The 14,512-nt window shown below is 44.9% G+C and overlaps 1 protein-coding gene across 4 annotated transcripts; it reads right to left on the reverse strand.

Annotated features, from left to right (window-relative positions):
- Positions 1 to 955: 955 nt before the first annotated feature.
- Ldaf1 (lipid droplet assembly factor 1) lies at positions 956 to 13,458 on the reverse strand. Of its 4 annotated transcripts, XM_046430253.2 has the most exons (6): positions 13,318 to 13,458; positions 12,859 to 12,957; positions 10,818 to 11,017; positions 4,555 to 4,723; positions 3,969 to 4,107; positions 956 to 1,686 (listed from the first exon to the last, which is right to left on the reverse strand). In XM_046430253.2, exons 3-6 carry the CDS (start codon positions 10,911 to 10,913, stop codon positions 1,605 to 1,607), a joined length of 486 nt encoding a protein of 161 aa, XP_046286209.1. In that variant the 5' UTR covers positions 10,914 to 11,017; positions 12,859 to 12,957; positions 13,318 to 13,458; the 3' UTR covers positions 956 to 1,604. The 4 variants fall into 4 exon arrangements, with proteins under 4 accessions (XP_046286209.1, XP_046286137.1, XP_046286263.1 ...); XM_046430181.2 differs by lacking the exon at positions 12,859 to 12,957; XM_046430307.2 differs by lacking the exons at positions 12,859 to 12,957; positions 13,318 to 13,458 and adding an exon at positions 12,435 to 12,560.
- Positions 13,459 to 14,512: the final 1,054 nt, after the last annotated feature.

The following is a 14,512-nucleotide window of genomic DNA, read 5'->3' on the forward strand; positions in this document are numbered from 1 at the left end:
AGGCAGAAAGGTCTCAGTACCACATTAAGATTTGTGTGTCCCACTATGGCAAGTAGCACCATTTGTTTTTGTCTGCCCAGCAAGTCTTTCCTTTTCTTCTGGCATTGCTTTGGGAGCCTCTTCTATCTCTCTGCACCCCTCCCCTGGCTCCTAAAAGGATTGTCCAGCCCGGCCTCATCAGCTTAGTCCATCCTCCTGACCATCATGATTGGTTCAAAGTTGCTCACATGATTCAAGTCTGTTCAATCCTCTGGGAAAACGCTTTCTTGCCAGATTCAGAGTGCTGACTAGAGCAGCTGGGACCTCCGTGTTTGACAGGTCTACCTGAAAACGCAGCTCATTCTGTAAAAAGCAGGGGTGAGACCACCTAGCCCGTAGGCCCAGCAGTGCCTGAAGATCTCCCCGTTGGCTTTTTGGTTGAATGAAACTAATCCCTCTTTCCATCTCTCCAATTAAAAGACCCATATTAGCCAGCATCTGCCATGAAATCAACAGAGGGAACAGGTAGATGCTATGTAAGTGTCCCCCAAGATCCACGTGTTAAAGGCTTTGTCACCAACTTGTGGTACTATTATTGGGAGGCAGTGGAACCTTTAGGACATGGCACCTGGTGAAAGTTAGGTCACTGGAGGAGGGGACATCCCTTGAAGAGGACACGCAGCCCTCAGCCTCTTCTTTTGGTTTCCTAGCTGCCCCAGCCCTTCCCTGCCATATCCTCTGCCGTGATGTACTGCACGACCACAGGCTCAAATCACAGGGCCAAGGGACCATGGGCTGAAACTATGAAACTCTGAGCAATTTTTCTCTTATAACACTGATATCTCAGGTCTCTGTCACCTTTACAGAAAGCTGACTAATGCAGTCTTCTGGCATCTGAGAGTCGAAGGGGCAGATTTTCTTAAAGCCCACTCAAATAAATATTTAATAAGATCCCGCAGCAAATAAACTACTGAAGTAAAAACTATGCAGGATATTTTATTCTTACTTTGTAGTCCTTTCACTTTTTTTTTTTTAGAAATGGCTGAATAGGATGAGTTCTTTAAAATAATACAAAAGTACCAAGTGCAAATATGTAAAAGGTCAATGGCACTTAACAGCACTCAACAGTAACAATGGAAACCACACCTTTAGACCTTTTCAAAAAGACTCCTGGCCACAAAGTTAAGTATGGATTCTTCCAACTCTGAGTGAAACCTATTCCCAATGTCGTTGTTCTTATAAAAAACAAATAAGGCAGAAAAGCTGGTTCTATTTTGGATATTTTTTCCTCCTTATCTCATTTCAAATGAGTGAAAAACAACTACCCTCAAAAAATAAATAAACACCCTAAAAAACAATTCACTATTACCCCCAACTGGGGCCTGGACATAAGCCCTAGGCTCTGGAGGCCCAGATCCCTGCCAAGGTCAAGCTGCACACGTGGAGAGCGTAGGGCAGGGAGAAGCCATGCTGTCCACAACAGGATTTTACACACAGTGAGTGGAAAGGCCAGGGGACACGGCCACAGGGTGCCTGAGTGTCCTCCTAGGCCATAATCCCAGTGGGCGAGTGTGACCAACAGCTTTCTGGAGATGCGGGAGGAAAGCCTGGTTCCAGTTGGCTGGTCACTCCTGGTAGAGCCCCTCGAAGTCTGCGGCCTTCATAGCCAGCTGACAGTCGGCGCTGGGGTTCTGCTGTGTCAGCAGCCTGTTTGGTGACAGGATGCAAATGGTCAGTACAGGGTCCTCTAAAGAGCAATGCTAAGAGAACCCCCAGAACAGATGACATTCTCTGCTCTTTATTTTAGCTGCCTCTTGTCACCACACAAGATTTGGGGCTAAATCCATTCAGGGATGAGGAAGTTGAGGGCATGAGAGGTCAAAACAACTGGGAGGTGGGCAGGGTCAAGACCCTACTTCTAATCTGGATATTCTTTTCCCCAGTTGTGGGCATCTCTGCCAACAATCCAGAGAGAAAGGCAGGGCGAGCAATGGCTTTATTTTACCATTTGTTTGCCATTTCCTAGATCAGAGAAGTTAAGCAGCTTGTTCAACATCACATTATTATCACCTACACGCCATCACGGAAGAGCAGCTGTAGTCATCTGGAAAGCTGCCCCTTTCCCAACTACATACACATTTGTGAGGCTGGGTCCTCTTCAGTTATGCCAATCAGAACAACATGCCACAGTGGGACACATGCAGATGACAAATGAGAACCCAGCTGACTTCTACTAGGGCAGATACTCAAGAGATTTGTAAAACATGAAACAATGTCACTAATTTCCTCTTCTTTTGGAAAATATAGTTGCTTTTTTTTTTTTAAACCACACCATGTTTTTCATATCAACAGGTAATATTGTTCCTTTTAAAGTAAATAGCTTGAAAATTTCTGTTGTAATTTCTAATAGAGTAACTATCTATACAATTAACCCACATAAACAAAATCTCCTTGGATGCCTGAATAATTTTTAAGAAGGCAAAAGGGGCCCTGTGATCAAAAGTATAAGAATCTCTGCCCAAGTGAAAACCACAGGTCCCCAGTGCCTCTAGGGAAGAGCAGGGGAGAATAAGGAGATCAGGGACAGATCTTGGGTATACTTTTCAATCTCTTCATTGATAAACAGCCATTCAAATTTTGCTACTTCCTATGATGATTTTTAAGAACAGGGTGCACAGGCAGGGAGGGGTTTGGGCTCAGAAACATCACCCTCAAAAAAACAAATAGGTCACTGTGCCTCTTTTTATTTCCTTTAAGCCTAATAGTGATTGAAGCATTTTAGAAAAGCTAAATGTGACTCCAGGGATATCAATTAAGCTGTCCTATGGTACCACCCAGTGATGTTAAATTATACCCACTTCCACATATCGATGACAATAGGAAAACCTTTTGGTAAGAAGTTCAAGGGCTCTTCTATATGAGAACAAAATTCAGGTGAGTATTGATTCTTTTAGAGCAAGGGATGGCAAACCACGGCCTGTGGGCCAAATACAGCCTGCTGTTAGTATAAATAAAGTTTTATTGGAACACAACTGCACCCGCTCATTCACTTATTGTCTGAGATGCTTTTATGCAGCAGCAGCAGATTCTAACAGTTGTGAGAATAGAGCAGGGCCTACAAAAATTGAAATATTTACTATCTACAGAAATTTCCAGAAGCCACTCAGTGTCTTGGGTAAGAAAGCTTTAGAGTTAATTGAACTGGGTTATTTAAGCCCCTTCTCTGCTGTACTAAAGCTTTGGGACTTGGTTTCATTTCCCTTATGATGGAGCAAATTGTGAGGATTACACAAGATGAGGCCTGGAAAGTGCTCAATAGATGTTAGCCACCATCTTCAAATGACCCAGAGTTAAAATCTAACCACAGGACAAAAGTGTCACCTCTGAAAATCCTTCAGAAGGGCAGCACATTATTGACAAGCACAGTGTCTCCGTAACTTCAACACAGCTCTTTTCCCACTATCATCTAACAGACTGCTGCTCCTCCGGTCAAGGCCAGGGAGGCATATTGTATGAACAAAATCTATACACACACGAGACTTGTACTTGGCACACTGAGAAACTCATGCTCTAAAGAGCAGAAGGGATCAAGGCAGATTATGGGGACAGCAGATTCCTGCTCCTATACCTCTGGAAGATGGAGTAGAGGGGGCCATTTTTTCCTGTTGTTTTCCTGCCTACTCCCATCACACTCCAAAGAATGCTTTGATTTTGTAAACTAAATCAACATCCTTTTAAAGGAATCAATAACTACCTCATGGAGCTGCCATGACAAAGAAATGAGGTCTCTATATGATGAATGAAGGTAATAAATTTTTTGTTGGAATCTCCACTGTAAATTCCCATTTGGTGTCTGACGTGTACTGAGAACTAATGAGAAACACCTGCCTCTTACAACTGGGCTTCTAGACATCAACTGGGGTTAGTACATTGTCCATGAAAATGGACAAGATGACATTGATCACACTGTTCCATTGACATTTATTTACCTGGGAGAAAACCAGAAGCTGATGAGGCTGGAGACCACCATGTAGGAAACCATGATCGTCCCTGACATTGCAACTGATACAAAGCCCAAGCCACAGAGGACACAAAGCAGTGAAAGGCCACCCACAGAGATGACTAGTCCTAGGTAGAGAACATGGTTAGGAGAAATATTCATATAAAACAAGTTGAAAATGGGCAGACCCTGGGCCAATGTATTTTACAAAATGACAGATAACTCAGATTTTGCTACGTGATATTTCCTCCCCAAATCCAGATTCCTGGCATTATTTAAAATGGAGTGGGCCCCGGTGCTTGGCAACTGGCTGGCCCCATGGTTGCCTCCAATCCCCACTGTTCACAAATCATACCTCACTTGGGCCTCTCTGCCTATTTTTGTTATCTATTGAATTTGAGGTTCAGAGAGGGTGAACAACTGTTCAAAATCACACTGGTGGACTCCAGGGCCCGTGCCTTAATGACCCTGACAAGCCACCTTACTTTAAAAGTGGGAACCTTTGACAAGAATGGCAGATGCTCAGTAAACACTGCCCTCCCCACAGAGTGATTCTCCAACAGCTGAGCAGATACCTTCCAGCAAGATGACCCCCACGAGAGCAGCCAAGGAGGTGAACACCACCAGGAGCAGGAAGAACCCAACAGGTACAGCCGACACAGCAATGAACACCAGCAAAGTGAGGGCCAGAAAGGGATGCCTGTCCAAGTACTGACCCACTGGAGACTTCATGAAGGCAACCACCTGCAGGCAAAGGACAGAGAGAAGGGGACTGAGTGCCATGTCTGAGTTCAGGTTGAATGGATCCCCCGAGCTGTGGGAAGCACAACCAACATTCGGAAAGTTGGAGAGCTCTTGAGTAAGATGTCACTTCAAGACTTCTCCCAAGACAGTCCCTTGGGCAGCCATTTAAGGCAGCTGTGAGACAGGAGGCAAGTTTGAGGTCCCCCACCCAGTGGCAGGACTTATGAGCAGCCATGAGAACATAATTCACATGCAGTGATCCCCAAAACACAAGTGCCACAAATGGTGAAAATTTGGGGGCGAGGTGGAAATAGGAGGGTATGACAGTTCATGCTGATGGCAACCAAAGTGTTGGGTTCACTCTGCTAAAATAGAAAAGGCTATTCCATGAAGCCACAGCCATCTGTCTTGTGGCTTCAGCAATGGCTCTTAAGGAGAAATCTCTCAAGGCATGCCAATTTCACTTCCCGACAGGTTATAAAATGGCATAATGCCCACTGGCCATGCAGCCTCCTCATTAAAGATCTTGCTATTAAGCTTCTCTATTCTCAATCCAGAGATGACCATACCAAGAATCACCTCTGAGCCAGAGCTGCCCAACTCAGACACCCCATTACTAGAGCCCAGTGAGATCCTAAGTTAGAACACCGAAGGAGAGAGGGAGGTGGAGGGGCTTTGGGGGAGCAGGCTGGGGTCTCCAGCCATCTAAGGTCTTGATTGCTTTCTGTTCTAGTCCAGGTGTGTCCTTAGCAAACACCCCTGCCTCATCTGACAGACTGAACTCTCTCCCTGATGCTTATACTCAAAAGAGCCCAGGGAGCGTGGCGAGGCAGAATGGATGAGTGCTCAGGTAAGGGGCAGCAGTGCATGAAGCGAGGGGACCCTGCCAGGAAGGGACACCTATACAGCAAGAGGAGCAGATGAAGCTGGGACACTCAGATGGCAGGCACAATTTAAACTTTAAAACTGATAATTGATTTAGGCACTAATAAAATTTTTAAGTATGTTTCAAATAGGTTGGTCAGGCCGATCTAGTTTTTTAAACTGGAAATTTCATGAATATTGAAGATATCACGTATTTCCAGTGGAAATTTGCTCTAAGGGTATGAAAATAAGGAATATAGGTTACCTTATTAATGACTTTCCATATTAATTACATGCTGAAATTATAATGTTCCGGGTATACAGGGTTACATAAAATATATTATTGCAATTATTACTTTTGTTAAAGTGACCACTAAAATACTTAAAATTATATATGTGACTCACATAATGTTTCCAGTGGACACCACATGTTTAAACTTTACCTTGAGGGTGGGATGAAGCAGACTGAGGGCATCTGAGCAGAACTGTAACAAAACTGAAAGAGCAATTCAAGGAAGATAAACCTGGTGCTTGTGTGAAGAGGCAATTAGGGTGACCTGCAGGACATCAGGCAAGATACACCAATGGCCAAATCTGGGCTCGATGGTGGGGGCCAAGGGGAGGGAGATGTAGCCTGGGAGTGGGATGGAAAATCAGCAGGACTTAGGGAGAGTTTGCATGGGAACCAAGAAAGGCAAGACAATCCTGCTTCCAGTTCTTAAGGAAGTCTGGGATCTACAACCAAAAAACCAGAAAGTCATTCAGATATGCAGACACCATTTTCAGACTCAACCAGCTTAACCCAGCTACTGTCTTCTGCCACAAAGGATGGCCCTGCTCAGGCCCACGTGTCAGAAAGTGGAGGCCAGTTCAGCCACACCTAACAAGGAGGATATTTGTTAGACACGCAGGTGCCAGGCACTATTTTGATTGCTTTCCTATTTCCTACTTTCTCCCTAAAGTGGTATGAGGCAGGTGATGAGGAGCACCCTAACATTATCTAAAGCCCAGGGGTGAGAATGGGGGTGGGGGGACACACAATGTGAGGGTGGAAGTGGAAGCAAGGCAGCTTGTCACACATCAACATGCTCTGCGACTCCCCATCCCCATCCTGGAGACACATGGTCCCCACCTACACTTTACAGGTACAGTGCTTCACTGAACAATGCAGGACTGTCAGGCTGGGAGGAAATGGTTCCACTGTGTTTCAGGCTCCCTGTGAAGGCCTCTCGAATGGCATCATGGATAATCCTCACCACAAGACCGTAGGCCTGGCCTTGCTTATTCCAGAAAACAGGAGATGGAAATAAGCTGAAGTGACTTGTCCAAGGTCAGACAACGGTGATTTACTCGTAAATATAAACCCTGGCTTGGAAGGTTCCACAGCAGGGCCAGGTGGTCAGGATCTGAGGCATGAAGACTCTGCCCCTCCACCGGAGGCTACTCGGAGCCAGGCAAATTCTCTGGGGTTAGAATGGGAAAGACAATCGGTGACTCACTGTCTCTTGCTGCCAGAAAGCAGGAGGGAGAGGAGCCAAGACTATTTAAAACCACTGGTAATCACAAGTCAAAGGTGCTGTGTGACAGCCACTCCCACATTATAGTCCCTGGGTGCCGATGGCATCGGATTCAGAGTTGGCACACAGGTGCCTAGGAATGTTTGTTCAGAAACACCCCTTGGGTCAGGGAAGGCCCAGCAGGAGAAGAGAAAACCATGTGGGCAGAGAAAATCTACACTAGAAAATGCCACCGTGGTTATCTGCCCAACTCATGGGCCACCTCTCCTTTTCCCTGACAACAGCCTCCTCCAAGGAAGGAGCAATGAATGAAAGTCCCCAGCGCAATAGCTACCTCCATGCTCCCAGGAATCAGGCACTGAAAATCCCATGTCCCTAAGGGGAGGGCTTCATTTGGGTGCTGAAGGAGAGGTGAGAAGTCAAAGGTGCCCACCTTGACAACCATGTTTGCCCACATGAAAGAAAAGGCCAAGGAATCAGCCTGCAGAGGAAAAGAATGAAGCAGACACACATGGAAAAGCTAAAATGAAAAGCTACACAGAGGAGCTAAAATGCCCAAGAGAGGCATGTTAACAGTTACCTCTCACCCAGCAACCTGCCTGACTCCTTCAGAGGCTCAGTCCTGCTTTATTCCCTGCCTTGGTTTCTAAAGTAGCCTTACATTTCCCAAAGATCTGAAAGGTCCCATCTCTTGAGCAGATTCCTGTATCTAAAGCCTTAAAGTAAAGACAATAAAAACCTAACCAGGCATTCCAGAGGTTTCCCAGAGAGATGGAACCCACTTCAACTAATGCCCAGTTATTCTTACCTGCAGTTCCAAAGGCTCATTAACATATGAGGAAAGGGGACACATTATCTGGGGGAAAGAAATCATCTGAATTTCTCAGACAAGGGGACAGTTATGTCAATTATGGTATGTCAATCTGTTGTCCTTGCTGATAGACTATTGGGGAACAACTGTTCTGGAGATCCCCACGTTGATGTGGAAAAGCTGCAAGACTCATCAAGCAAAAACAAAAATCCAGAAAGACACCTGCCATGACACAACCATCAACATATAAAAATTACATACTAAAGAGTCATAATAATTATTAATAATAATCACCACCACTGGGCCTATAGGTGATTTGCTCTCCTTTTCCCTCCGAGTCACTTCCCTGAGTTGACAATGCAATTAATACTAATATAATTAATATGATTTTTAAAATTTAAAAGAAATACACTATGACAGGACTATCTGAAAACATCAGGATGTAGACGGCTAATAATTTTTTCCTTTGATCTGTAGTAGACTGGCCTGGTAGTTATCTAGCCCAAACCTATTCTGGTGAACACAGCTGAGGACCTGAGAGGAAGAAATGCAACGAGTGAGTTCCTCTTTGTTGAAATGCATACCTCAGAAGGCAGATATAAGGCATGCCAAGTGTCCAACACAGCGTGTGGCATATAATAAGTGCTCAATCAATGTTGATGAATAGACAATCCTTATTATTTGTAAATTCCACATCTCTGAGAACTGGCCTCCTCATTAACATGTATTTGTAACCTCACAAACGATACTTCTGGCTTTTGAGGACTAGTGGATGTGTGCACAGCAATGAAGAGCTAAGTCACCTGACCTACATTCCCAGCTGAATGGAGAAAAATCAAGGAAAACTCAAGGAGAAACTCTGCCTGGTTTCAGCTCTTTCAGTGTGTCCTTATCAGGTGTGTCAGTCAGCTTTCCACTATTAAAACAAAAACCAGAGACAACTGACTTAGAAAAGGTTTATTTTGGCACAGTTTGGAGGTTCCAGTCCATGATCGGTTGACCCTGTTGGCCTTGTTGGGGCCTGTGGCCAGATAGCATGTCACAGCTGGAATGTGCAATGGAGCAAAACCAGCGGAAAAAGAGAATGCGGAAGGAGCTGGGGTCCAACAATCCTCTAAAAGGGCCCACCCCCAATGACCTCCCATTAGGCCCCACCTCCCAACAGTGCCATCCTGGGAACCAAGTTTTTAACACATCACATAAGCCTTTGGGGGACACTCAAGAGCCAAACTATAGCATCATGTTTAGTGCCATAAACTTTTGTGCTTTTGGTTGGTCATTTCACTATTTAAAATGGCCCCAAGTGTTGTGCCATAGGGTTGGTTGCCTAGTATTCCTAAGGACAAAGATATGCCTTATGGAGAAAAAAATTCATGAGTTAGAACACACATGTATTTGTCTGAGCCATGAGGTTCAGTATTATTGGCCTTGAGATCAATGTTAAGGATCAATGACACATATTAAATAGTGTCTTTAAACAAAAATGCACATAAAACAAGGTTAGGTATTGGTCAGCTGATGAAAAGGTTAGGACCAGGAGAGAGAAGGAACAAGTGTATTTCTCCTAGGAGCAATGGTTCAGCATTTGCTGATCCCATGTTTGTGGTCACTTTATAGAACATAACTACCACCAGTGAATGGAAACAGCTATGAATGTGGAAGGGGCATGAGGACCTGTCTTACTGAGCTAACTTTTAATAACAAGATTCTCAGCCAACTGATTAGAAAGCCGCTTGACCAATTTAAAAATAGCTTGGCAGATTTACAAAGTGGCAGATGCATTCTGGAGTAAATCCAGAAAGGACCTCTGTAATAGCTCAAGTAGACACCAGTGGGACCATGCTGTCTCCCAGAAAAAAAACAAATCACAAAATAGTTCACACTGTTACATCTGCATGTGTATTTTTATGGTCATAGTGCATAACACAGTCTAGAAAGATATCAAGTATGACTCTTCAGTATATAATTTTTACATGTTGACGGTTGTGTCACAGCAGCTGTCTTTGTGGATTTTTGTTTTTGCTTGATGACAAAATGTTAATAGCATAATTTATGAAAGGTATATTGTTTTCCATGAAAAAAAATGCTAACAGGCATATAGAAGAAAGCAATAAATATGCAAGAAAACAGAATATACCCAAGTCCCCTTGCCATCAAGTGGCTACAGAATACTTTAAAAGTAGTTCATTTGAATTACAATGTCCTGTAAGTCTAAAACACAAACTGAATTTCAAAGAGTACAAAAAACAATGTCAAATATCAGAACTTTTTTTTCAATAGTAATTTTTATAATGATTACAGGTTTAAATGATACAACTGTGGACATATCAGATTAAATAAAATACAGTCTTAAAATTAATTCACCTACTTCTTTTTACTTATTAAATGTGGCTATTAGAAAATTTCACTATATGTGGCTCAAATTATACTATTGGCTAGCCAATTGGATTTTTACTGGAACCTCTCATTTTCAGGGTAACACATAAGCCAAAATTAACAATAAAACCAGAAAAGGATGGTATCCGTGGCACAGCTTGAGAGTGGCCTCTCTGAATCTAGTTAAAGAATTGCACCTGCCACGAGGGGTGATCATCCAACCAAATTCTGGTCTATAACTGGAAACGTGTGTGACTTCTTGGAAGCCTTCTTAAATTGAAAATGGCTTGCAAATCTTTCTTCCCGCTCTCTTCCCATCCTATTGTCTGGAATATGGATATGAAGGCTGATGCTCTTGAAGCCATATTGGACAACCAGTTTGAAAGTTCACTTAGACATGGCAGGGGGGTGAACTAGAAGGATCCCTGACTTAGCTACTTATACTAAGAAAGAAAGAACTTACTATGTTATTTACATGAGCATTAACTTGAAATTTTTCCATTATATATAGTGATTGGAAACTGACCTTTGAGTTATTCTGGAAGGACTCCAGCAGCAAAGACAGCTTCTTCTGCAGCTCCTGCAAGTCCTTTAAGGTACTGGTGGGCTCCTCTTTGGCCATCCTGGGACTCACTTCAGTCTCTTTGGGGATTAATTCTCCTAACAATAAATTCTCCAGTATAGTGAGCTGTCCAATCTCTCATGTTGCCCAGGCTCTCACTGTCACTGGGGAAACAAAAAATTTCTTAAACCATTAGAGGTCTTCATCCAGCTGGTTCAACAAGAGTTTCTACATGTTGATGGCAGGCATGTAGATAGAGGATGACTTGACGATGTTTATCAAAATTTCAAATTTCATATACCTCGATACAGCAACCTGTTTTCTAGGACTCTTAAGGAAATCCTCAGGTACAGCAAAACATACTAAAAAGATGTGCATCACATTTGTTTATAGCATATAATGAATGGTTCACCAAAAAAAAAAAAAAGAAGAAGCTAACTATTTGTAAGTAGGAAAATGGTTAAATAATGATAAACTCAGTCATTAAAATAATGGGGCTATTTACATGGTGACATGAAAAGATGTCTATAGTTTTTTTAAAAAAATACAAAATACCCCATTTTGTTACATATAGATTTTATGTAATAAAATTTTGTTATAGATTTTATTGTTAACATTTTGTTACATATAGATTTTATTCTGAAGAGTAAAAAATGTAAGACATTTAACAAAATGTTAATAGTACTCTTTGAGAGCTTATTTTTTTTATCTTGATAAATGCTGAAAAGAATACACAAAAAGCAAGACAGCTGAATACATTATTTCAAATCTCACTGCTTCACCCTGCCCATATCCCTGAACACCTTTTTCAAACAACAGTGGCCTTGGCTAATTTCTCTTCTTTCTTTGCTTGGCTTGCAATGACACTATGCCATAAATCACTATTTATGGGTGAGTCTCTTCCCACTAAGTAACAAGAGCCATGCCTCAGGGATAGACAGTGCCACAATTACACTCTGTGATCAAACTGCCAGGAATTCCTAGGACTGTCTCAATCTCACATAGCTCTTATTAAAGAAAATTTGTTAAATATGTTTTTAACCTGTTTGGGTCTTATATTTCCCAGAAAAACAACTGTCTGGCTGGACATAGGTATCATACGCTTCCCTTTCTGTCTTAGAACTAACCTCCTGACCTATGGTACAAATACCTAATGGATTTTGTCATAGTGGCCAAAATTAACTGAGAGATCCTGACATTTATTTGCCATAATGAGTATCCCACAAGCTAATCATGTGAGTTACAGAAGGGATACATAGCTACTAATATCTACAAGGTCCAGATGCACATTAAAGCCCATGTTAACCGCTCCAACTAGAGATCATCTCTCTTTAGACAGGGAAGGACAGATTCCTCCACCACCATATTCTGTCTTTAAAACTTCAGCAAGCACAGATCTTGAAGTCGGGATGTTCCCAGCTCTTGGTTGCCTCAATGTCATCTCTGAAGCTGGAAGAAACAAGCTCAAGTCCCCTTACAGATTTCCTTTGGCCTGGGAAATCCAAGCGCCACCCAGACAGGTCTGAGGAGTCAGATTTGGGCGAGAGAATGCCAAGGGCCGCAGTCCTCAAATACATCTACCTGACATCAATTCCCAGACTCCCAGTCAGTGACTCCTCCTCACAAGGGCCTCCGCTGAAACTGAGCAGTCTCTCCAGAGGGAGTAGGCGACTAGCCCACAAGGCCGATTTGATGCCCTTTTCTGCACCATGGGGGCTGGGCTAAGCCACCACTAGCCAATAACCTCGTCCCCTTTCGAGGCTCTTAAGCCCCGGGCTCTCCCACCCCCGCGCCTCCGGAAACTAACGGCTACCCTGAACATTCCAGCTGGGGGGCGGGGGTCGCATCTCCTGAGCGGGGAAGGAAGTTCAGGGCGCTTCAATTCTTAAAGGCCGGGAGGACCTAGAGGAGAAAAGGGTGTGGCGCAGGTGTTGGAAGCTCCCTGTATCTAAGAGGGTTCAGAGGCACAGAAACAGGAACTCGGGGAGATTTGGGGAGAACCCACCTTTGGTTCTTGCAACTCCCTTCTCTGCAACGACCGGGGATGGGGTCCTCGGAAGAGAGGAGGGAACGGTGAAGGGGAGGGCACCCGTTTTCATAGACCCTGGGAAGGAAGTTTAGACGTCCAGATGGTCCAGATGTCAAGGGAGGGCTCAACTTCTTCCCAGCCAGGCTTCCCAGGAAGGGGCAGGGTCTCGCGTGCGGGGTGGGGCCGACAACCCCTTAACAGATACAGGTGTAGGCGGGAACGTGGTGTAGGGGGGGGATGGACCTAGTCTCCTCCCACCTGATAAGTCCCCAGTCCTGTCCCAACGACACGGAGGCTTCAGACACCCTGGTGACTAACTCCCGGATCAAGCGCTACAGGCGCGGGGCCCCGCGCCCCTCCACTCCCCCAGTCTGGCCCGCAGGGTCTAGCCTATCGGGCCCCGGGGCCCCGGCCCAAGAAGCCTCGAGCTCTCACCTGGCGCAGGAACCGCGCAGCTCCTGCCGCATTTGCGGGCGGAGCACTGGGAGGAGCGATGAAGAGGAAGAAGCGATGAAGAGGAAGGAGCGAGGCGCCGGTCGGGGGCCGCCACCCGCTTCCGCCGCCCCTCGGCTCCGCTTGGCCCCGCCCCTCGGCTCGACTCGGCCCCGCCCCTTGACTCTGTTTGGCCCCGCCCCTCTGCTCGGCTCGGCTCGGCTCCATTCGGCTCAGCTCGGCTCCTCCGCCCGCGACGGGAAGGAGTGGGCCCAAACGCGCCGATTCGCTGTGCCGAAGCTGGTGCGAGCGCGCGCTCCACACACCTGTGGAGCCACCCTGACTAGTTCTGAGAGGTTTAGAGAAGAGCATTCTGAGACTTAGAGATCTCTCCTACACCCATGGCTTGGAGTAAAAATTGTCCGGTACCCCCAGGCAGGTATAGAATGGCAGCTGAGAATGGAGGGTTTCCCCTCCAAGATAGCCAGAACCACCTCTTCTGGAAGCGTCTCCGGAGCTAGAAACGCGTAATGAGGAACCCGCCTTGACGGGAGGGTTTTCACCATTACTCCTCAGATGCAAATGTCATCTGCCAGTGGGGACTTTAGAGACGGACGGATTTGTATTATTATTTCCATTTTACAGAGAGAAAAAGTAAATAAACCCAAATCCCAGGGTTCACGAGGAAGCCATGTTTCCTGATCCTATATCCAGACCTGAGGAGAAGATTTCTCAAAAGCAGTGCTATAACCATTATAGGTGGGACAACCATATTTCTGGGCACAGAAATTCTGTTGCTGACCTGAGCACTGTGGGATATTTAGTGGCATCTCTGTCTCTAACCAATAGATACCAGTAACAGCCCCCCCCCCCTTCAGCCGTGACAACCAAAAATGACCCTAACGGGTGGGGTGTAAGCAGGAGAAAATCATTCTAGTTTGAGAGTCACTGTCATTGAGCATAGGACTAAAGACCATAGGCTGAGGTCCAGCAGTCCTGGGCTGTGGCCCCATGGCTGTTTCTTACTGTGCTACTTGGGAGGAGTTAACTCTTTTTCATCCATAAAACCCAGGCGCTAGTTGCTACTGAATAATTTTCAGGCTCTTTCTTTCCAAGGACCTGGTAGACATTTCTTTTCTGTGGCCTGTGTCTATCTCCACCTGGAAAACAACCCATAAGATAAAGAGAGGTCACATAA

The sequence above is a fragment of the Marmota monax genome, unplaced genomic scaffold (genome assembly GCF_021218885.2).
Source record: "Marmota monax isolate L192 unplaced genomic scaffold, Marmota_monax_Labrador192_F-V1.1 WCK01_AAM20220418_F8-fsc00035, whole genome shotgun sequence".
In the NCBI taxonomy this organism is placed as follows: Eukaryota; Metazoa; Chordata; class Mammalia; order Rodentia; family Sciuridae; genus Marmota; species Marmota monax.